The 25,696-nt window shown below is 43.4% G+C and overlaps 1 protein-coding gene across 3 annotated transcripts in view; it reads right to left on the bottom strand.

Annotated features, from left to right (window-relative positions):
- Positions 1-4,664: 4,664 nt before the first annotated feature.
- The window catches only part of MAPK4 (mitogen-activated protein kinase 4), a 405,231-nt gene continuing 384,199 nt past the window's right edge, over positions 4,665-25,696 (bottom strand). For all 3 annotated transcript variants that reach the window (XM_069219254.1, XM_069219249.1, XM_069219259.1), the window contains one exon: positions 4,665-11,049. In XM_069219254.1, the coding sequence (XP_069075355.1) occupies positions 10,365-11,049 (685 nt within the window). In that variant the 3' untranslated portion in view covers positions 4,665-10,364. The remainder of the gene's footprint in view (positions 11,050-25,696) is intronic.

Genomic DNA, 25,696 nt, shown 5'->3' with positions numbered 1-25,696 from the left:
GTGAGACAGGGAACATGGCAGTGACAGTACTTATGACCTGGGATGGCATGTGCAGGGGATGTCTTGTGTGCAATGCCAGTCATACCTGGGGCACTCGTGCTATCCATTTTCTGCTTATATGGAAATCTTCTCACACATACTCCTTACAAAGATAGCTGATGTAACACTTACTGATGTCAAGGGTCTGGTCATACCTTCTTGTTACCAATGCAATAGCACATCCACTGCCTCATGTCTGAGGCATTTTTTTTACATATTGAATGATGGTGTCTTAGTTGTGTGCATATGCAATGAGCCATGTTGCTAACATGTATGTGTGAAATAGCTGTGCTCCTCTGATATTGCCCTTCAAATGTGAAATAGACAGGATATATGTCATTTACAATGTGTGTGTGAAGTTGGGTGTACATTCATACCCATCAAATATGATGTGGATTTTTCTCTATCCTAATCTGTATTTCTGCAATGCTCCATGAGGCTACACTCTGATTATGATTCTTAGGGATAATGTTATGCAAAAATTATTACCCAGACCATGATATAGTGAATAGAATAGGTGTTTATTGACATATGGTAAGACAGTGGTGATGGTGAGTAGAGTTAAAAGAAATTTTGGACAATATGTTGTCTCCGACGCAATCCTGCAGCTGTGTTTGGATGGTCCCCCTCATGTTGATGGACAGCATCCTCCTCTTCCTCCTCTTCAGGCATTTGTGGGTCGGGTTCATATAGGGGAATGTTCCTCCTTACACATATGTTGTGCAGGATGGCACAGGTCAAAATGATTTTGCACACCATTTCAGGTGAGTATAGGAGGCTGCCTACGGTGATGTCGAGGCACCTGAATCTTGACTTCAGGATGCCAAAGGTCCTCTCGACTAATGGTGCGTGTCCTCCGATGTGCCTCATTATAGGCACGCTCTGCTGCAGTGCTTGGGTTTGCAAATGGGGTCATGATCCATGGCTGGATCCCATACCCCTGAATAGCTGAAAGAGAAAATGAGTGAGAAAATGTTGATGTAGCTTGCACCATGATTATCACTTTGCATGGCAGTTGTTCTCTTGTGTTGTCTGTGACTCATAAGTGTTAGTGTAATTGTGTGGAATCCTAGGCTTCTAGGATGTACCATCAGCATTGGGTTGTTTCCTTATCTGAACTGGTGTTTGGCTGATTGACCGGATGTCAGCGGTATTTTTGTAGAGTTGCAGTACAGTGTGTACTCCCTTGCATTATGTCATGTAAAAGAGGTGTCCATGTGTCTTACTGGGGGTGAGATGATACTTCCATAGACAGAATCAATTCCACAATGGTGGTAACTCGGTTGCATCTATATGGCCTGGACATCCCATCCAATTTAACATATGCAATAGAATTGGTTACACATCAGTGAGGCCCTTAGATTTGGCAAGGTGACAATGTACAACACGTCTCCATAAGTTGTCAGCACTGACGTGTTGACAATTGACTATGCACAAATATCCCATGTGTGACAAGTTCTCTGCAGACCTATTTCTCTGCCCTTGCCAAGTCGACTCAGGTTCAAACATGTACCTATACTACTGAACATGTTCTAGTTCAGCTGGCTAACTTGGTTGTGAGGTTGTAATTTACAGTGTCAGAAGGTCCATATGCTTGTACACCTGTTGTGTATATGTGCAATTGTCTCAATCCATATGTGTAGGAATGTGCACTTTGCAATATTGTCACATCAATATGTGTTCTTAGCACAGTCCACTTGCTTATTGGTAGTGGGCATTGTGACAGCAGGAGTGATGTGAGATATTGGTACAGACTCAATGATTCCATGTCACCTTCATTGTAGTCATCATCATGCTATGTGTGTCATGGTGTTTGACCTGCAGCAAAACACATTACACACCCCTTACACAGTACTTATTGCTTGGAAGGGTGCGTGATTGAGTGTTATTGATGTGATATTGAAAGATTAATCTTCCAAGTTGTACTGCCAGTTGAGGCCATGTCATTGTCATTGTGTTGTTTTAAATTGTTCCCTTGTGTCTGTGGAGTGGCATCTGTTGTTATTTGGATCTGTAATTTGTCCCTAGGTGTGTATCCCATTGGGTGAGGATATCAAACATGTCTAGCGGTGTCACAACCTCAGTGTGTTCCTGGCCACATGTCAATGTAGTGGTGTATGTGTTGTTTGTCCTAGAGGGTTGTTGTGCAGTGTGTATATAAGTAGGTTTCTGTACTTACCAACAAGTAGGCTATTTCCATATCGTCCATCCTGGAAGTGTTGATTGATGGTGCAGTGGCGGAAGATGAATGAATCATGTACACTCCCAGGATACTTTGCCACGATGTTGGTGATCAATCCCCAGTGATCGACAATGGCCTGTACATTGATGGAGTGTGTGTGCTTCCTGTTGCGGTATAGATGTTCGGTTGCAGCAGATGGCACAAGGCGTACATGTGTGCAGTCAATGGCACCAAGCATGTGTGGGAAGCTGTTGATTTGGTAGAAGCCCTGTTTGGTCTCCTGCTGCTTCTGCTGTGTGTTGGGGAGGCTGATGTGGCGGGTGTGAGGGAGATGATGGCATCCAATACCTTGGGTAGGAAGGCAGAGAATGAGGGCTGTGAGATCCCGGCAACCAGGGCACCAGTAGTTTGAAAGGAGCCACTTGCCAACATGTGGAGTACAGCTAGCAGCTTGGTTTCTGGTGGAATGGTGTGGGGTGTCTGCAAGCTGGGTGCCAACTGTGGCTCAATGTTGCGCAGCAGCTGCTGAATGGCTTGCCAGTTGAGTCTGTACCTATGGATGATGTCTTGTTGCCGGAGTCCCAGAAGGGTTGTCCTGGTGCGGAATATCCTCTCCTGCCTTCTGCGTTGCCTTTGGGGTCCCTGCTGGTGTTGTAGAAGCTGCTGTTGTTGGTCCTGTGCTCTGCGTCTTCGTGCATGCTGGATGAAAAGCACCTCCATGTCTTCCTTTTGGAGCACTGCTGTTGCTTCTGTGTGTTTTCCTTAAGTACTGGTGTGTTTGCCCCATTTTAACGCCTGCCCTGACCCAGGCGTTATTTTTTTACACAGATCGGGCTGTGCGTCATTTTCCGACTCCGCCTCCCGGCCGTGCGTGATTTTTGCGCGATAGCATAAATATAGCGTACGGGTGTTTAAGTCATTTTTTGGACGGGAACGCCTACCTTGCATGTCATTAACGCAAGGCGGTTTCCTGCATCCAGAAAATGATGCACACGGCGGAATTTTGGCGTTCGCGGGCTTGGTCGTCAAAGTATAAATATGGTGCACGGTTTGCGCTGAATGTGACGCACATTTGGCGCAAACAATATGCCCCATAGTGCTTTGTGTGGTTTACTGTGCATTAGTTGCAACAAAAGAATATACTAGAGGTGGAGCATGGGCATTCCTATGCTACTCACCAGGGTTTTTGATGCAAAGCACTATCTACTAAAATGTTAACACAGGGCTTAGCACCAAAAAATGTCTTCTTGAGTCAGGCAGTAACAAGGTGAATTTTGTTTTCTCCTATCTTTTTCAAACATTGAATATGTACTACACTGAACATCATTCATCCACTCGGTGAAAAGATTTAAAATTAGTCTAGGCATCGTATTTTGTACTTCAAGTATAACTTTCCACTGCAAAACTTTTTCCAGGCATCTCGCACAAAGCTTTGTAGGATTGTACAAAAGTGTGTGTGCGTGGTGCTAGGCAGCCTTAAAAAAATACCAGAGCAGCAGTGCCGTGTTTTAGTAGATATGGCTCTGTGCTGCTCTTCCCTTAGCGCAACACAGAGCCTTGAGATCCTCATGGGTGAGTAGCCGTGCTTTACAAATATTCATTGATTGATTGATTGACACAGTGCAGCACTGCACTACTTTTTAGGTTGAAACTACCAGACAGGGCAACCAATCTGGTTACAAAACAGATATTGTAGGGTTACCTGGAGCACACACCCCATCCAATGTTTCTGTTTCTCACCTGTGTGTTTCACTCCCCCTGCACTCCATGATGGTCTCTATCGCCCATGGGTTCTCCCTGTACCCCCTATTCTCTTTCTCTTGTGGCTTCGCCCCCTTCTACTATGTTGCTTCTCCCCTGTCTGACACATTATAATAAACTCCCACACCCTTTCCCGCAACCCCCTCGTCTGTTTTCATACTCCATTTCTGAAAAGTGCCTTTGCACCACTTTCTTAAAATGTACTAATCCATCTCGGATTGGTAAATAAAAGGAAATAAATGAATGTCCTTTTACAGGTGAGCACATATGTGGCGAATGCATGTGTGCCCTTACAAAATGAGGCAGTGGCCATTGTGCTTTTTTTTGGTTTGTCTTTTAGCTATGCTGCACAGCAATTGCAATGCTGTACAGCATCTCTAAAAACATTAGCTAAGTTAAGCCAAGAGGTCTCATAAGTGAGACCTATTGTCTTTGACTTCGTTTGTTTGTAAATGTGGCACCTTAACTTCTAGGTGGTAGATGGACTTGGAGTTACCACGGCTAAAGCATCCACATAGAGCTTCCTAATAAGAACAGGTAATCATCCAGGGCCCAGGTGCCACATGTCGGTCTAGATGCAGAAGACAGGGGGAGGGGCCATACGAATGCATGTCCAGTTCACCCGCGGCACTACAGACGCAATCTAACACATTAAAACTAAAGAACAAAGACTTACAAAATCAATATCCGTTTCTCTTTATTAAGGTAATATACAATCACATTGGGAAACTAAACATAGGAAAAATGTCCCATCTAGCGACCAGCTCATTTTTTATTTTTCTCCGTCTGAAAAGTAACAGGAAGATTGTTCAATTTAGACAAAAATACGAGACATAATGGATTTTTTTTACACTTTGGGGTGATTACGTGGCTTCAGACGGGGGCGCTGATGAATTGCTGGTCAGTATTTCTTCACTGGAGCAAATTCTAGTTAAAATGTACATGATCAAAATAGGAGAAAAAAATTGGATTTCGTTCGGGAAAACAGTTTTCAAAGTTTTGTTCGTGAAGGATGAATCAGAAAAGACTTTTCAGCAGACAATGTGCACATTCAAACACATGTTCTTCAATGGTCTCCGGCGACCCATCACTCACATATTTAAATGGTCCCAGTGGGCTTTCCCTGACCTGAGATATGGGAAGAAAGAAAGCCCGCCGCGGCCTAAGAGTCGCAGTAGCGTACAATCAACATTGGTAATGTTTCACGGACAAAAATACAACAATTTAACTTTGCGCCACTGTTGTTGCTTTCTACACACAGGAACGGACACAAATGAAGTCTCTCCAGGTGGGTTCTGGTCTTGAGTACAAATGGGGTCGGCGCTAGCTGGTGCTAAGTCAATAGCTGCCCGAACACGAAGTGCACAAAAACGTATTTGGTTTCATCTTTGTATGTCAGAACAGTTTCGTGGCAATGGTGCTGGTTCCTTCAATCACATTACGTACTCCTCGTGCATGTAGGCGGGGTGTCCGCTTGCTTCCCTAATTCGTTTTGGTGACGTTTTAGACCAGAGCACACCAGAAGTTGTAAAGTGTGGTGTAGTTCTCTCCAGTCCGAAGTGCCCTTTTGTTTTTTCTTCTTTTATTATATAAATATGCCTTCTTATTTTTTACAAATGTTTATAAAACGTATTCCAGAAAACATTGTTACTTGCCAGTAGCACATGTGATGTTTCGGAGCATTCGTGTTTCAACAGTGAAACATCTTTTTGTACATTACAGCTTTGCTTTAAATGATCATTTGAATATATTGACAAATTGTCTTAATTTTGAAATGATGTTTCCTGGTTTATATAGGTTTCCCTTGGATACTGGAGTCCCTCTAAGGCCTTTATAACGAATGAGACGTAGTGCAAATTGCCTAGTAGAATTCTGCTCTGCCTGATTCCAAGTGGGTTGGCTTTTCTGTATCCATTTTTATAGCTAAGGGACAACCAGACCCAGTTTCACCGAGCACTGACTCCGTTCAGTAAAACTGCATGAGGCTTGGCTGCAGTAACAGCCAAGCCTCATCCCCTGTTTTTTTCTGATGGGGAGGAGGCCAGTTCATCTTCCCCTTCCCTCGCCTACTCCCCTCCCTCCTCCTTCACCTTCCAAGTCCCCTAGCAATCTCCATATACATTTACCACCTGCTTAGATTCCGCCTTCCATGGGGTTTAACTTGTATTTGCACAGTAGTGGGTCTGGTATAACACAAAGTAATGCAAATTTACTGTGTGGTAACTCTTCCCTCTGTGCATCCTGTAATTAGGGCCTTGGTGTTCCCGGTGTGTTGGCTTAGCCCGTGAAGCATTTTTCTCATATTACCATTGGCTGGCGCTCTTGTGCCAAGCGAGGGCACGCTCTTGTCCGCAGAGCCTGGCCCTCTATCCAGCCATGTTGATAAGGTGGGACTTTACTTTGACAATAGCTCTAAAAATGTAATTTGAGGCTGTGTGCTACCATCTTTAAACACCCCCTCCCTCACCTTAAAGATGGGGAGCATTTTACAGGTGGAAGGGCAGATCTGTTTCAGAATATTGCAAACAGGTGTCCCATTCATGCAGTGTCATTCATATTTAATTCTCTATTTCTAGAGCTGGTATTAACACATGGAACATGTTAGTAAGAGCCAGTAGCGGCTTGGAAGACTTCCACAATCCACACAAGAACAACAGAGGAGCTATTATTTGAGCATCTTTTGACCTGGTGTGTATACTACATAAACAGTCATTAGAATATTTATATTAAAGTGTGGTGATACTATTTGGAATTTCAGATTAGCATTTACTTCTTCTTGTATGTATTTTAATCTTATCAAGTCAGAGAACAAGAATGCATTTTGGAGGACCTTTCTGATGACTAGTATAGTCAAGTTTTTCAAGTTTTATGGCAGTTCTGTACAGAGTGGTGGATTCAGGTTAGAGAGGTCCTATTGCCCTTCCTGCGTATCTGAAGAACATACACGTCAACTTCAGAAAAGTAGATTGAAAAAGGTTAGTAGAGAAAGAAGGCTTGCTTAGGTGGGGAAAGTTACCTCAATAGGCATTTCTGCAAAACGCTGATAATTATCATCTGCACTGGGCAGTATATGTGACACCACTAGAGGTCTTTATATACACCGTACACTGAATCTCATAGCTGTAGGTCAGTGATGACCCTGGAAGACACATGCTAGACCTACGGTGGCCAGTCCATTTGTTATTATGGCAGGGAGTCATAGGAGGTCTGGTGTCACCAAATGCTGTGTTTACGAAGGTGCTAACCTTAGGAGTAGGAGAGCTCACAGTGGATGTGCAGGAAGCTCGTTATGAGTTGTCCCATCTGGAAGAGTGCTCACATTCTCAATGCACCTATTTGGGAGTAAACACAGAAACCCACTTACCCCTCCTTACCTAATCATATTATTTAAATGCTGAGACCGGAGAATGTATTTTAGCACAATAGCAACTCCATTGTCTCAGCCAATCAAGATTCCAATCAGGGCAAGCGTCACATTCGAAAACAATGCTTTGTAATTTCTGGTCTGCCCCAAAACACCGGTTCAAGATTGCAGACCCTAAATCTCACCTAAATCTTCTTCACCTATTATTTTTACTGAGATTTGGTTATCCCAGAGGAGGGGCCATAAAATCAAAGAGCTTGTTCCAGATGGCTTTCAATCTTCCATTGTGGTAGGCTGTATGGGAAGGGGATGGGAGTTTCCATTCAAGTTCACCCATTCAGCCCCAATATGGGTGGTGAGACCGTGACAGTAGTCATAAAAGTAAATTCATTGATCCTTTTCTTTATCTTTAGTTTACAGACTCTCCTCTCAATTCTATTCCCCCCTCCACGGAAGAACTTTCTTCATTTGCTTGTCGTAAAGAGAAGCTTTTGTGATTTGAATCTATAGTTAGGAAAGCTTTCCTGCTCCTTCCAGACTCTCAAATCAAATCAAATCATTAACATTTATAAAGCGCGCTACTCACCCGTGCGGGTCTCAAGGCGCTAGGGGGAGGGGGTTACTGCTGCTCGAAGAGCCAGGTCTTGAGAAGTCTCCGGAATGCGGAGTGGTCCTGGGTGGTCCTGAGGATGGTGTGGAGGGTGTTCCAAGTCTGGGCCGCCAGGTAGGAGAAGGACCTCCCACCCGCCGTGGAGCGGCGGATGCGAGGGACGGCGGCGAGAGCGAGGCTGGTGGAGCGGAGAAGACGGGTGGGAGCGTAGAAGCTGAGACTGAGAAGCGTAGACTCTGGTCAAAGACCTTGCCTTGCCAATATTAAATTACAAAGCTCAGGTTCTGCTCACACAGAGGAGCATCTCTTAGTCCTTATCTATTCTACCCTCAACCTTATCCAGGCCTACACACCTTTTCTGCTACCCTGGTGAAACCACACAGCCATCGCGTCCTCTTTACAAATATTGTTCAATGCAAAAAAACACTAAACCTCATTTGTCAATACTTAAACAGGATTGGGAAAAGTTTAATTCAGATTGTCAATTGTCTTTTGGGCAACTCTTTTGCTGACTTCATCTACTGACCCTAATGAATTGCTTAAAATCAGTACTTACGCTGGTCTTAACTAAAATTCTACCCCTCCAGAAACACAGATATTCGACTTCCATTAGCTTTATGCTTGGCAGCTGACCTTCACCATGTCATACGTGTGTTAAAGATGTGGATTTGTAATATTCTCGCTGCTCCTGAGTACCTTCGTTGTTTTCCAACTTTGAGTTTTTATGTTGTCTAGCACCAAGAAGCTTCCACGTACATTGCACTTTAAAAATATCAATAATAGAACTTAACAGCTCGGCGAAGGAGCAGTATCTGCCCAATGGAAAGGTACTAAGGGACTTTGCATTAGATGTGGTGTTAGCCCAGGTGTTTTAAAAACTTAGTGCACATTTCTGGTGCTGTAAGGCATATCTTGGAGGTGGACCACTGAGAGGTAAAGGCCTTTTGCAGAGGCTTTAGCAAAGAGGTTGGACATGGCATAGCTGTGTGTCTCTTGGTTGGGGCGTCTGGAGGAGCATTTGATTTTGCATATTTTTGGTTTGAGAAAATACATCTATTCCAACAAAACTAAAACCTATGGGCCTATTACATAAAGTATGGTATAGTCCCAAAGGAGAAAGTGATAGGCTTCCACCTGTGGAGCAGGGCACATGTCATGGAAGGGCATGAGGAGACAGACTACCTGTGTTAAGTACTGCTACCCCTGCCACCAGAACACACTGGTGCAGTATTATTTGCTGCCTGAGCTTTTATTTTAATGGGGCATGTCCAGATCAACTAAGGTCTGCCAACAGCCTCCGACAGCAGTGCAATGGCCGCATTGTGGTTGGTGCTGGCTAGGTGAACTGACCAGACTCTTAACGGATCATCATGGTGTTGGGGGTTGAGGGCTGAAAGTTTCTGTCATCGTGATCATGTTTAACCCCAAACCCGCAGGAGGCTTCACACCTGCCCCTAACCAAGCAACCGTGCAACTGCTGCTGGGACCACAACTGAAACACCTGCTGCGGTGGAAACATGACCCAAATGGCCCATGTTTCCACCTGACCCAGCAGATGAGATCTCTCTTTACCAAGCCAAAACAACAGAGGTGGAAAAAATACCACCCAGGCTCGGTGAGTGGCAATTTTCACTAAACTGACTTATGGTCTCAAAAAAGAGTTAAATAATTGGACATACCTGCTATGCTGTATTATATTCATTACCAGGAGCCTATAATCCCAGTTCAAACCACATCACGTGTGTTTATTTGTTAGCACCAGGTGTAGTGTCCATGGACTACAGAATATGATTGCACCACTATGCTGGCTTATTCGCTAAGCACATAGAAGCCCGGCAGTGTGCCTCTTTAATTGAGAAAATATGAATAAATCCTCAAAACTTTATTCCTGTTTGACCATATTTAAAATAGTATTGGCTTTTGTTATATAAATGTGTTACAAAAACAGTGCCAAGGGCAATTGATAATCTGAGTGAGTCTTTGCTTAAGAACCTCTACATTTAAGATTAGACATTCAGCTGCCCACTGTGTTGTTGACTTGGAACATCTGAGGTCCTCTTAAGAAATTCATGCCATAATTCTGAACTATGTATATACAAAATGCGATTGCTTTGTAAATGCTACACATGAAGGTTAAGAGAGTTGCCAGAAGCGGAAGGATAGGATATTAAGGCAGCTAAGTAGGTTCACTTTCATTCTCAACCCTTAATTGCATTAAGGCATAAAAAGGGGGAAGCTGGAATTTGTGCTTGCCCTAAAAAGACAATCCTCCAGTGTAAAACTAGGTGACCAGTCCCATTTGCGGTTGCATCCACCACACTTTTAGGTTCATAATATAGGTACATTGCTTACAGTTGTGTAATTGTAAGTAGGTTATTGATGCATTTATCATTTCTAGGAAATGACCATCACCATCTCTCTTTCTGATACACCTCTATCTGCGCAGTCTCATTGGGGTGCTCGTTAATACACGCCCCGTTAATATCATGAAGTTTGCTCTCTGCTATGTCTTCGGGATTTGAGCAGAGTTTCAGGGCTCTAGTTATGAAAACATCCAAGTCAAACTGAGATTTCGATCCACTGTTGATGTCCTCAGATGCAGCTGGACGAGGCGGAGATGGTTGGTTGTGCTCTTGGCCATGTGGAAGAGAACCTGGGAGACATTCCAGCATGGGTTGAGTGTTTTTAACCCACTGAGCAATCTCAATGAAAAGATTGGAAGGTTCCTCGTCCAGAGAGATCTTGCCAGGTGGTTCAATAGCGGATTGTTTCCAGTGGGATAAGTCTAAAATAAGTTTGGGCTCTGAGTAGTGATGGGGTTTATTGTCCCTCCAAAGCAACTTGTCCAGGTAGGACGGTGACCCCACTTTGTAGTCACATGATCTTCCGCAGTCAGTTTCAAACATCCGGTCCATGGAAGAATGGGATTGCTCCAAGTACCTTTCAGAGCTGCTCTGAGAATACTTGCGTGGATCGACCTGTGCTTCTTCAACAATGGATTCAGAGTCTGCACGTGGGTCTCGCTGCACTTCACTTGCCCCAAGGTGGGCATCTTGTCGCCACTCCAAATCAGAAGAAAGACTGACTTGATACCTATAGAAGACAGCACAGAAGAGTTATCATCTGACATAAAGCCAGAAAACAAACGTTGAAACTGTATCACAAGTGCTGTAATATACAGTGCAGAACAGTGATAATTCGTCACCCAGGCACAAACCAAACACTCTCAGAAACACTGAGTCATACATCCTAGAAGAGAAAACATGGAAGAATGATCACGTGAAATACAGCCAGCATCTAAACAGAGAAAAAATACTGTTCAAGCAGGGAAGCCAGGATTAATCCCAATATTCCAGTTTAACTCAGTGAAATTCAGCAATGACGTGTATCCCTTCCTGACATCAAAGATTAGTGCTTGGTCATTAATTCTTACGGGATAAGATTAGAGTGTGAGTGTCACCCAGAATTGACACCCAGAATCCACATTTTATTTTTGGCAGTTTTATATAGCACAAACCTTGCCCAATGATACAAGATACACAATATGTTACTCTTTTTTTTGGGACAGGGAGATTTGCCAGGATTCACATGATGCGTAGCCAAAACCCGTATTTGGACCTGTTGTCTCAAGTTGCATGGTCAGCAGTTGTAGCCATAAGCCACATTGCCTATTGTGAAACCTCAGCTCATTTTAAGCCCATGGTTCCAAGAGGGCCTCGAGCGTAGACAGAGCCAGGTTTCTGGCTCAGGTCTGACTCGAGCTTTCGGTGGCTCACCCACCTCTAGGTCCTATTTAGAAGGGTTATCTTCTGGTATACAAACCAAAACCAAACACTGACTGAGAAATTGAAGCCCATGGCGCAAATTGATAAACCAAATATTGATAGCAAAACTGAAGCCTGATTGATGAAAAGGACAATGACAGGACAACGTATATAGCAAATAGTCATTAGCAAAACATTGAAAGAGAAAGTGAAGTAAGGATCCTGTAAAATGCAATACAGAAGAGTTATCCTGTGGCACACACCCAAAAACCAAACAATGGCAGGGGGATTCTCAGGAAACAGGGCTGGGGACACTGATTATCACTGATATGGCTTCAGTGGAGCAAAGTGATTCTCCAAATAGAAAGTGGAGCAAAATTCCTAACCACAGTTGGCAAAGTGAACAGGTCTTATCTATGAAAGCTTTTGGCTTAGCCAATGATTTGTTTTCTAGAAGAGCCACCACAGGGTGAAAGGGGTCTAGGTTGACAGGCATGCACTGGTGAAGAACAGCCAGAAGGAAAAGTCCCTAATATACTGTTAGACCTGGCATCCTTGGTGCGGTTTCCCCAAACATTTTGCCCTCTGACCTCCTGTTTTTCTGACTCATTTGTGCTGGGTTTTAGGATTCTGGGCACTTTACAACTGTTAAACAGAGCTAAAGTACAGGTGCCCTGTACTCTAAACAGGATAACATCGGCTTCTCCACAATTTACACATTTAATTTGCATGCAAATACCCGTATGTGCCCAGGGCCTGTAAATAAAATGCTACTACTGGGCCTGCAGCACTGATTGTGCCACCCACTACAGTAGCCTTTTGTACATGTCTCAGGCCTGAAACTGCAGAGCCTGTGTGTGTAGCTTTAAACTGTCATTTCGACCTGGCAAGTGCACCTACCAGCCAGGCCCAAACATTCCTTTTTATTACATATAAGTCATGCGTTTTTAAACTGTTGGACATGTAATTTGAAGTTTAATGTCCTGGTAGTGCAAAAACTGCTACATTTGTTTTTCCCTACTGCGAGGCCTATCTATCCCACAGGATAAAATTGGGATTACCATGAAGAATCCTCTAAGTGTGACTTCCAATTGGGAAAACATAGAAATTCTGAATTTGGTGTCTCTCGACTCACAAGTTAAAATACCAACTTATGGTGAAATCGGATTTTAAATTATAAGTCTGAAAATGCCACTTTTAGAAAGTTGGCACTTTCTTACTTTAACATTCTGTGCCTCTGCCTGTCTCTGATTACACGTCTGGGGTGGATGACAGCTGGGCTTTGTGTATTTCCTTCAGAGAGTCACACACAAAGGTCAGCTGGGGCGTGGCATTTGCATCCTGATGGCCCATCACCAGGCTGATGGGCCATTAACTGGCTTGATAGGGGGCAGGGCTTAGCACTGCCTCACTTACAACTGAATAGGGCTGTGACTCTCCCCACAGAAGGGGCCGTATAACCCCCTGTAGAGTGGTTGGAGCCAGGGAAAGAAGGGCAGGGACCTTGTGATCTTCAAAGGCCTCTTTGAAATCTCCTTACTTCGAAGGCACATTTCGGCATAAGTACTTGACCCCCAATCCCACCAAATCAGTGCTCTACTGGAACCAAGGACATTCTGCCAAGAAGAAGGACTGCTGTGCTGCCAGGGACTGCCACTCTGCAGCTGCATTGCTGCGTTGGCTTACTGCTTGCTGTGTGGTGTGCTGTAGGAGGGACTGACACTTTGCTACTTGTTTTGCTGTGTTGGCCTGCTGTCTGCTGCTTCTTGCTTCCAGTGAGGAGGACTGGACCTGTTCTCTACGTCCTCGAACCCAAGAGTCTCTAAGGGCTTGTTGGGACATCAAAGACTTCATGAAACTCTCTTGGTGCTGCTGGACTCTGCCATCTGTGAGTCCTACCCATGACTGAGGTGCCCCCTCCAGTCCTGGGCCTCAGAGGTGGGTGCTGCAGCAGACTTCTGTAAATAGTGACACATTGTACCCTCCGCATCAACACTTTTCTCCACCAAAGGTACTGTTTTCAGAGAGCCCTGCATGGGTTCAGTAGCCGTCCTACCCTCCATCGTGGTCGGTCTGGATTTTGAACTTGCACCAGTCCTTCGTGGCCTGAAGTACCCTTTTGAATGCTAGTGACTTCTAAGCACTATTTTACATTTAATCTTTAAAAATTCATATCTCCACTTCTACTTTTTGGATTTTTGGCATTTTAGTCTTGTTTCCCTCAGATAAATATTATCTTTTCTTCTAAACTGGTGTGGAGTCTTTTTGTGGTGTCTTTCACTGTGTAACTGTTATTAGGTTTTGCACTGCACAAATAATTTACACATTGCCTCCTAAGTTAAGCCTGACTGCTCTGTGTCAATCTACCACAGGATGAGCACAGGTTAATTTAGGGTTGTGTATATGACTTACCCTGACTAGGATTGTAGTCTTTCTTGTACACAATGCGTACCTCTGCCAGCTAGAGACCCAATTTCTAACATATACACTGACATCAGTGGTGGAAGGAGGCACTCTATCTAATTAACACACAGTGAGACCAAAACATTCCTGGGTAGAACACACACAAGAATAAGCAAGAAGGCCATCAAATTAGGAGCAGGGATGCGAGACAGACAAGTAAGCCATCTAATCATGACTAAGGGGCTCATCCTAAGCCCATTCTATGTTCACAATAGGTCTCTTCCTGCAGTACTGTTTACCTTACCCTTACCATACTCTTACCTTGTGAATTGGCCTCCAAACATTTAAAGTGGGAGCAAAATGGTAAAATACAGGCAATATACATATATAATTAGGACAAATAGAAATGATTGAGATTGTGCCTTCTTTCCACTTTTGCTAATATGGAGTTGGACCGTTCAAGGCTGAATCACAAAGGCGTGTGAGAGTACATAAAAGTATTCATGTTGCGCTACTTCCTGTGCTCACTAATGCTTTTGTGAATTACCCTAATAATTTTTTATTTTTTCCCCACACAAAAATATTTTTCCATTGAAAAACAGCCCTGGCGAACCCAGGGAAGATGACTTTAAAGCAAGGCTGGGACTGATTAAATTTAATACACCTTACAGCATAGGTTCAGGCTATTTAAATAGGGAGGGCAGAGATCCCGATGTGTCTTAGCTGCATCACAGAAGAGGGTACGTTCCTACACACTCTTTAGAGCTGCCACAGTTTAACGAGTACTGGGGGGATCTGAAGGCCATATTGGAAGTGGCAATCTCCAGGTTATGCTGGGCAGCCCCAATGACTCAGAAATCCCCAGTGAACAACTGTTGTTCTGTATGTTGGGCCTAGTAGCGGCAAAAAGGAATATGGCCAAGATGTGGTGGTGAGAACACAACAGATGTATGGAGGCAGAGAGAGTGGTATGTGAGGGCTGTGGTTGCCCCAGAAAATGTTATAATATTTGGAGGAAATGGACAGCCTACCACGGACAACTCAACAACTTAAGCGATTTATCAGAGACAGGAGTCTCTATATAGTACTCTCTCCCTGGGGGGCTGGACTTGGTGGACAATGTGGGAAGAGAGACTTAAGGTGTCTACAATGAATGGCATAACCAAAAAGGGCCAAAGAGGGTGGGCGAAGAGATTCACTATGGGAACATTTATGTCCTTAAGTGCTGACGGTTTGTGAATTGTTGAATGCTGAAAGAAATAAAAAAAATAAAGGAATTGTTGGAGGCGGCACATTCTGGTTGGCTGAGGAGACGAACCTATCACTCCCATCAGGGCAGGGTGATTACACTCACTGTATAACCTGCGCTCACCCTTGGGTAGCTTGCCACAGAGAAGTCAGGCTTATCAAAGTGGCAATGTGTAAAGCATTGGCACAAATGAGACTTAACATGAGGTGTATGTAAATAAGGTTGTATTCAACACACACACATGAATTAACACCACATGAACATCATGTAAATCTGGGCTTAAATCACATTCAGAAATATCAGTAATAGTTCGAGGTCCAACATTTTTAATACTAAATCAGCAGTATGTACACGTGAGAAAAATAATACTTTCCCTCCCTGCACCCACATGAGGTTTTACCGCATTGGCAGCACCACAAGACCCACTCCAACAATCACCCCATTTCAATATAAAATAACCGTAGGACGCATCCTGGTCCCCAATGATAGCAGCGATGTATACAAAAAGCACTATAGCACTTTTGAAATAGCTCTGAGGCCTAGGCCACACCAGTAAATCTCAATGTCAACCACGCATGGTGAAATCAAGCCCAGACACTCACTCCCACACACTCACTTTGCACCGCTATGTGGTGCCACAGATGTCAGCCACGCTTCCCTAAACGCAGTGCTATGACAAACGGCAGGTGAGGTGTAAATGAGTTTGCAGACCCCTCTTGGACCCAAACCTTCCTCCACCCTCCAAATGATTCCTGCCTCCTCAGAGTTAAAAAAGAAGCAACCTTTCCCCGGATACTAGGCCATTCACAGACAATGGTTACACTTAGTCCAAATCCTGGGGCAAAGGTATGGGGGAAGAAGGAAAGAATGGCTGGTCAGGCAATAGTCAGCAAATGGAAGTTTGGTCCCCACTCAGTAAGTTCACTCATGGGTCTCCACACTGGCCTTCCTGCTTCGGCCTCTATCTAAAATGCACAAGGTGAGGGTAGCCTTGAGACACGCTGTACACTGTAGCGCCAAGCCAGACACTCCACTTCACAGTTAGTTAACAATTCTGCACCTCCCAGGACAGGAGGCACCATGTCTGGGGTGTGACGACCTGGGCCACCCCAAACACTTCCGAACACAGATGTAAAGTGCTCAATGCAGGGCCTCCCTTGGATGAGGTCCGATACTCCTGTGCACAACAGATTCCTCTGGCAGTGTGCACCACACAGACAGACTTCATCCTGCGCTCCTGCAAGTGTATCTCTAAATTGCTGAAGTGTGGTCCCCCTAGTTATACTGAAGGTGACCTTTGAATTTGGGGGTGGTTCAAGGGTTCCCCTTTGAAACCACAGATGTCTCTGGAATGTAGGGATGGGCCCTGGAATGTAGTGGTGCCATGATCTGACTCCGAGAGGCCAAGTGTCAAAACCTCTCCCTCCAAAATATCCAGCCAGGCCCTCAGATGGGAGAGGTCTGTCGTTTTGGCTGTCAACAGGTTATAGCTCTCGCTGGTGAATGCACAGATGTGTTTTCTCCCAGCCCCCAGTGAAATGAAGCTTGAATTGAAAAGGCACACAAAAGGGATTTTAGAACATGGAAATGCCCACTTTCTATAAGTGGCAATTCCAAGGTATTACTGTCAAAACCACCTTTGCCATTGGAAGGGGTTTGTCATTGGGAATCTAATGATAGTAAACATGATGAGGGTGCTCCACTGTAATCCACTATTTCAGATAGGTTTAATTATAAACGTTCGCCCCATTACCCTATGGGCGCTGCAGCTCTCAATGTCAGTGAAAACACACATGGGCATTCTTCACTCCATGGACACGTGCACAAGCCTGCAGCGTCAGGCTGGACACAAGTTTTGAGAACACCCCAAGGGGGCAAGTGTGCCCATACAGGCCTGCTGTGTAAGGCTCGGTATATATATAAAAACCCTAATGTGCAAGTGTGCACATTGTGCCAGACTCAGCATACATATGAAAACACCAATGTGCAAGTGTGCACATACTGGCAGGACATGCTAGGCTCAGTATATACATGAAAACACCAATGTACAAGTGTGCACATATTGGTAGGCCATGCTAGACTCAGTAAATACATGAAAACATCAATGTGCATGTGTGGACATTAAGGCAAGCCATACCAGGCTCAGTATATACACGAAAACACTGATGTGCAAGTTTGCTCATACTGGTAGGCGACCGTTCCTAACTTATGTGGGGAGGGCGCTTACAGAGTTTGACACTGTACTTACATTGGGAAAGTGCCCAGGGGCTTAAGGCCATTAAGAGATGATCATCAAAACCTCAAGGAAGAGTTAATTTCCTCAGTAGGGAAACCCATGTGGGGGTTCACCACTACCAGGGTCTGGGACCGGCTTGTGTCCTTACCCTGTCATCTGCCTACCTCCTGCTCCGCCCTCTGGTGGGTGCTCTATGGGTAGCGGAAGGCCTACTCAGGGCTGGCCCGAGTGGGGAAGATACCACCCTGAGTGTAGGCACACCTGCGCCTCCACAGGCCTGCAATGCCAGGCCTAAAACATGTTAGTCAGGCTATTCTGATGAGTGGCACACTCAGTGCAATGTCCCGCTAGTGGCCAGGGCCGTACTCACCCCGGGTATGTGGTTTACCTTTTTAGAGGACACTCCTCAATACGGCATCTCAACCAATCACGTAAGCACCTCTTCCTGCTCTGAGTAGGGAGGGCCCGCACTTTTCCCCCTGCAGTACAGTGGAAAAGTGGCTAGAGCTCTAAGGCCACGCACAGAGTCAGCAAAAAACTGTGAGAAAAAAAAGGTTTCAGGGAAACCCCCAAAGAAGAGCCATGTCCAACAAGTATTTAAAAAAAACATATATATATATATATATATATATATATATATATATATATATATATATATATCCGGCCTTTAAGAGGGTGCGAAAGGTTGTGAATACCCCTAAATATGTAAGTGAGTGGGTGTTGGGGGTATGCTCAGCCATTCCAGCACTGGAACAATCACTACCCACCCATTCTGCATCCCACTGAGTAGATTTGGTGACACAAAAATATTTCTTGTAGTAAATCATTTTTGAGAATTTCAAAAGTGGTCAACATGAAGCACACTAATGTTGTTTATAAACAAAAGACGCACAGATTAAGTGATTGTAAATAATGTCAGCATTCTGTCACAGACAGAGGGGGGTTCTGGGAGGGGGGTCATTATATCACGTTGCCTCAGTGTAAAAATTACATAAGAAAAGTACAGCATGGGCAACAGGAAACCTCTCCATGATGGCAGTATATTAAATTATAGGCATCGGATACAAGTACATCCAAAATACAAAACAGCCTTTCTTTTATTGAAAATGTCTTTAATAAAATACCTCATCTAAAAATATTTTTCAAGAGACCATATGCACATATGTAAGACAAATATAGAACTATATGACTAATTATAATCTCAAAACGAATGTCACTATTAGGCATTCTGAAAAAGTACATCAAATTATACCCTGTCACTATTTGCACTGTATCACCAAGGCTCTTGAACAAACAGCTATAAATACACCTCAATATCATTCATATTTGAGAAACTGCTATATCAGGCGGAGGGAATGGCTCACTGAGTGGAAGGAAGCTCGCTGCTGCCATCTATTGTTGTCTGCAGGTAACAAGTTACTATCCCAGCTAAATAAACTCCGTAATTGACCCTGCAAGGGAGCGCACGACACTGAGAAGTAATACAACTTGTAATAAATTGTGGTTGGAAAGCTTGAAGTGCTATGTACATTTTTTATTTTGTTTTACCTAGTATAATATGATTGTTAACTGACTTTGAGCTAAGTGGGATCCGATATTCCGTGAAAACCCCTGAAATTATGTCTGAAGTGTAGTCACAACGTTTTTGACTCTCGTTTGGAGTTTGTTGGGAGTGTGGAAAGTCATATTAAAGTTTTTTATCCGCATTTGAAATGTTATAAAACACTTCCATGCACAGTATTGCCAGGCCTGTCAATACTAGTAAGAATATCGTAAACTGGGCATCTTTAACTGTCAGTCAGAAACAAAAACATCTTGTTCTTGGTTTAAATCTGAATTTGCAGTAACAGGATTACTGATTGAGGTAATGCAATGGTGGTACTACTATGGATGGTACGAGGTTCTCTGAGTGGGGACCCTACTGGTCACAAATGTGTTTCTGCATCCAGGTAATTACAGGAAGAACTGCTTTTCATGGTACAAACTCTTGATAAATCACATTCAGACTAACTACTTCAATATAATGTAAAGAGGGTTTATAAAGCGCACAGCTACGCGAAAAGAGTTTCCCGGGCTACACAGTAAGTCGAGAAAAACAGATTAAACAAGGTTAGTGTGAGAGGAGCAGAGTCTTGAGTTTTTGTCTTAAAGGCAGCTTCACCCTGTACCTGCTACAGGCTCAGAGGAAGTTTGTTTCAGACCTGAGCGGGCAAGAAACTAAAAGAGCGACCTCCAGCCTCGGCCAGGCATTCTCTTGGAGTCCTTGCCAAAGAGATGTTGAAACACTCTACTCGGAGGATAGTAAAAAGTCCTGGCTGTTAAATAATCAGGACCTGAGAGATGGAGTGCTCTATACATTAACAGAGAGGACTTAAAGAGAATCCGTTTTTCCACGGGGAGCCAAGGCAGACTGCATAAATGCATAGAAATGTGTCCTCGTCTGGGAAGACCAAGAGCCAACCTCGCCACAGCATTCTGCACCCGCTGGAGTTTGGACAGACCAGCATAAAGGGCATTGGCATAGTCAAGCCTGGGCATAACCAGCGACAACAACACTGTCATTCTAGATGGAACAGACGAGAAATGCAAGACTATTTTACCATCCGTAGAACACCGAAGCAAACCACAACCACAGAGATGACTTGATTATAAAAGGTCAATTTGTTAACAAATGTAATCCCCAGGTTTAGAGCTATAGAGGTTCACTTGCGATAAAATGCAATGTGCTGCTAACTTGTTCACATGCTCACAAGCTTAGCCTAACATCCTGAAAGCAATGTTATATACATAAACACACATCTGCATCCTCCTTACGTGTAGACACCTCAACATAGTGTGACATCATGCTTTTGGAAGTTGGCACTATCATTGTCACTGCCACAACTGTAGCTCCACATCACTGTCTTCTTACCCTGGGAGGCGCTCAGAAGCAGGCATATGTAGATGAGGGAGGGGCTTGCACAGGAGAGTCTGTATGTACAGCTGGCGTGTTATTCGGAGAATACCGGGGCGCTCCAAGTACACTGCTGAAGAGTGTGGGAGCCTGATGAAAGTTTAACAGAGTAATTCTATACCAGTATATTATGAACCTAACCTTATTGTATGAATTTTCAAGCAAATTACATACGGTTTACGTCTATATTGCTTGATGTAAGATGCCTGAGGCCAGATGTATGAAGCAGTTTTGCTTGTCGCAAAGGGCCCATTTGGCCTTTTGCGACTGCTAAAAGGCTTCTGGCCAGGTACCATCACAAAATAGGGATTACGAGTCAGTATTTGGAAGAGACGTGCCAAGGTCAACCCTTCCTAATAGTGAGTCATAGGGCTATATATGAATGTTTTGCGACCGAGAATGCGGTCACAAAACATTCTCAGTTACCACGTACTTCAAGATGGTACAACCCATTCGCAAACGGGAAGGGGTCCCAAGGGACCCCTTCGACTTTGAGAATGGTAGCGAAAACATTTTTAAGAGCAGGCTGTCCCACAGACCACTGCCTAGTCTTAAAAAATTAAACGAAAACTTAATTTTTCTTATTTAAACATATCTCATTTTCCTTCAAGGAAAACGATCTGCATTTAAAAACAAAAGATTGCTTTATTTAAAAGTAATCACAGACATGGTGGTCTGCTGTCCCCATCCCTGTGAATGTTGCCAGTCACAACAGGGTCACAAATTGTGACCTACCTCATCAATATTAATGAAGTGGGTAATTTGTGACCCATTGGGAATGGCTAAATGTGTCTCACACACATTTGTACATTTCTATTTGCGAGTCTCTAATTGCGACTCGCAAAACGTAACAACTAGACACTCGTTAATAGATTGGACATACATCTGGCTCCTGGTCGCTTAGTTTGAAGTGTTATAAAATAATATAAAGATTTACTATTGAAAACAGGTGCATTTTGTATAGAAATGTGAGCAGCTTTCTACATCCTCATTTTTAACATTGATGCAATACACATAATGGGGTCAGTTCATAAAGGCATTTAAGTATAGATAGAAGGGTTATACAGGACTACTTTTTTCAACTCCTTGTACATGGTGCTGTGAATAGGCCCCAAACATCCAACCTCCTATTAGTAAAAGAGCAAAGAGAGCTCAGTGCCCTCTACTGGTACTAATTGTATATGGATATTGCCAGAATATTCCAATTTTATTTCCATTTAAGTCACAAAGGCATGTAAGAGTACGTAAAAGAGTACTATTACACGCTCGTACATGGCTTTATGAATGAGCTCCCATGTTTCTTGTATTTCACGCTATGCCTGTCTTTCTGCTTTGTGCTCTGTGGTGTACTACTTCACGGTACTGGGTTAGCATTAGTGGCTTGTTAGTGAAGACAGAGATGCCATTTCAGTATGAAAGGTCTCTTCTGTGGCATGCAACATGTGTTCAAGTAACTTAAGAACATTTTGAAAACAGATTTGTCAAAAGGGTTGAAGTGAATTGTCTTGGCAGCTTATGCTTGCACAGTAAAATTGGATAGCCAGTGATTTCAAGAGTGGGGTCCATATGATCTCTTCAATTTCCAGATAGTCAATCTGAATGATAATTTGATTTTAGAATTATTCACTAACCAGTATGTATTCCAAAGGCCATAGTTTATAATATTTCGAAATTCTTTGTTATATGGTTATCATTATTATATCCTTCCAATACTGTCAAAACTGCTGCAACCCGCAGGGGTCCAGTATGGATCATAATAACATCATCGCAACAGGCCAACATAGACCCTTCTTCTAGCACTGGATATAACAAAAATATAAAATTCAATTGGACTGAAAGATTGTATACGTAAACATTAGGCTATGATGTTAATAGGGAGGCTATATTTTCTGATGTAATCCTTTCATTATCCACAATACATGTTTGTAAGTGCCATAAGACATGAATGTAGGCCATAGTTGAGTGGGTTTTGATTTGTTCAAATGCCGAGCTTTAGTCAACAAAATATGCGAGAGGTGTAACAGAGAGAGAGAGAATCCTTATGACTGAGGACTGCTCTCTCCCTGTTGTACTAGCATTCCCACTGCTTCTGTAAAGGATGGCACCATGGAGGCTCTGATTCTCCATTGGGATCATACTGAATGGGTGGAGCTACGTGGTGCTTTGCCCCTCCTTGCAGTACACCACCGCTATAACCTCAGGCCTTGCTTCCGCTTGGCCACACTATCCTGGAGCATGGACAGTGAAAGAGGAGAGGTAGAGAAGGCTGCACCAAAGGTATATCCATCTATTCCTTTGTTTGTGAGGATTTACTGAGACAAATTAGGCTTTTCTGCCCAGGTGAGCCTATCTGCATGTATATGGGGCCATATGGGAGATTTGAGGCTATACCTGTGCTTATTTTATGAGACTGAGGTTGGGTTCTAAGCAAATACTTGTTAAGTAAAAGTTATATTAAACAAACTATAAATTCCAACATTGGCCCACAGCGACTTTTGGGGCTATTTACTTGATGTGAATATTACCTCTAGGGAATCTTTAGGACAAACGTTCTTATTGAATGTAGGTTTGTTTTTGAAAGTTGTGGCAATAGTATTTTCCAATACACAGGTCTAGAACTGAGATTGACTTCCCAAAAGCACATTGGTCTTGGTACTTTTGGAAAGAGAGAGACAGAAAATCTGAAAAGACTGTAGTGAACCGAGGTGGCTTTAAGGAATGCATGAATAATCCATCAGGGGCTGTATTATGGAAAGTGCCCCAGGGGCACAAGAAGCTTGTGTGCCCGCTTTGCTTGCACCAGGGCATTTTGGTATTACAGAAAGGGCCGCAGATGCTTGTGCGGCCCTTTCTGTATAACAGATAGCGCTGGTGCACATACTGCATCAGTGCTACTACCAGAGGGTGTTCCCTCACTTGCATGGGGATGTGGCCACATGCAAATGAGGGAATCCCTTTGCCTCTGCGCCCGCTCTATATTATAGATGCGGGTGCAGAGGCCAAGAAGCTGTGAGTGCACTGACAGTGAGCCACCTAGAAGGTGGTTCACTGTCAGTGACTCCCCCGATGACAGCCCTCTGGAGGGGGGAAAAGGGTCCTAGGGACCCCCCAGACATCCCCTTGCAGGCAGGTGCAGTCACTCATAGCACCTGCATGCAAGGGAATTGTTGTATTATAGTTTTAGTAGCATAGATAATATATGGAAGTTCTATATAAATAGGTTTATCCGTGTAAAAGTTTAAGTATAATACGTGTAGAAGTAGTATGTTCCCTCCTGCCCTTTCCCCTTAGAATGGAACATTCTGACAGTTAGAAGGACAGGAGTTGACAGTAGAATGTTGAGGGAGCTGTGAAGAGCAGGCTGTGTGGAGAGCTGTTGATGGAGCAGTGGAGATGGATAAATAAAGACTGGCACTGAAGAAACGGTGTGGCATCTTTATAACACTGGCGATGAGGGTCAAGTGCGAAAGGGGGCCCTCTCATCTCTACCCCTTATTGATGCCTCTTCATCACTTTTGGCTCTCATGGACATAAGGTACTGTTTTTATTTCCCTGTACTTTTTCCACAAAATTCTGCATGAAATTGAGGAATCTTCTACTTCTTCACATTAATCGTGTCCCCGCAACTGTCTTGAAATAAGAACTTCAACCTGAACTGCTGAGCTCTACATTTACCAGCATTCTTTCAATAAAGCTCATATGACTGGATTGTAATATATACCAAGCGCTTCACCTTATGTGTAACTATTCTACTCATGATGGTTTCAGAATAGAAGCTTTATACTTAACCTTTCTATTATTCGAAGCGTAGCGCTACCGTCTCCAGTCATTTAATTCCCTCAGCTAAGCAGAAAATTAAACTGACCCTGTCTGTTATGTGAAGCGGAGCACTACAGTTTTCAGCATTCTCTCTACTCGGCGCTCACCAGTCAGTTTATTGATTCCTGAGTGGAGCGCGTATAGATTGCATCGGACGCTTTTCCAGCTCCTGTCTGTTATTTCGAAGCGGAGCACTTCAATAACCAGCATTTTCTCTACAGAGCGCTCATACAGCGGAGCATGTATACTTTTCATCGGCCGCTTTTTAACCACGGCAGCACACTTGACTACATGCCATATTCTTCTTCAAGGCAGTTACCTTTCTTGGCCATTGGGCTGACATGCGTTTTTTTTTTTTCCGCAACAGGACTGCCTACCTATTTGCTCATGGTTTGTACATGGAAAGAAATCTGACAGGGACTCTGCTTCTTCACGTTAGTACACTCACTGACAGGCACAGCTTTTGAGAACATTCTGAATAGCCTGTGATATAAAACGCTGACAGGCACAGCTTCCTTCTTGTTTGAAGTGCATGGTGGGAAGTGTGTTCCTCGAGTTCTTTCCTCTAATTGTCTACAAAGACTAGACCGTGTCTTTCATGCTTTGTTTACTATATTTTAATGCCATATTCGTTTAAGTGCTGTATTTGTGTAAGTCACTAAATTTAAATTTCATATTTCTATTATATATCTATTCATACATCTGTACATTGTAAGTACTCATGATGGCTGCAGCAGGAATGTCTCAACCAATTCCATTTTTAAATGTAGTTGGAGAACCTAATGTCCTATGGAAAGAATGGTTCAAAATTTTTTAATCTTATTTAATTGTCATAGGGGGAGACAAATTTAGTCCGGTTAGAAAACAACGCATTTTATTACACAATTTAGGAACACATGGTAGGAAAATTTATGATTCCTTGCCTGAACCAAATATTCCAGAGGGACAAATGCAGGATGAATATGTCACCACATACATTAAATTAGAAAAACAATTTGGAGACAGAGTTAATGTTGTATTAGAACTTCATACATTTTTCTGTCGTACCCAAGGTAAGCAAGAAAGTGTAACTAATTATGTTGCTGCTTTGAGGGGATTAAGTACTTTATGTAATTTTGGGGATCTTAATGACTCACTTATTCGGGCCCAATTAGTTCGATGCACTAGTAATATAAAAATTCAAGAGAAATTGTTACATAAACAGCCAAACTTGCAAGAAGCAATTTGTAGGAAGTTGGCTCTGTATGTGCTATTTCAAAGTAAGGAATAGCATGCACAGAGTCCAAGGGTTCCCCTTAGAGGTAAAATAGTGGTAA

The sequence above is a fragment of the Pleurodeles waltl genome, chromosome 1_1 (genome assembly GCF_031143425.1).
Source record: "Pleurodeles waltl isolate 20211129_DDA chromosome 1_1, aPleWal1.hap1.20221129, whole genome shotgun sequence".
NCBI classification, from domain to species: Eukaryota; Metazoa; Chordata; class Amphibia; order Caudata; family Salamandridae; genus Pleurodeles; species Pleurodeles waltl.
The sequence above is the reverse complement of the archived record's forward strand: the minus strand, read 5'-3'. Positions and strand labels throughout refer to the sequence as shown.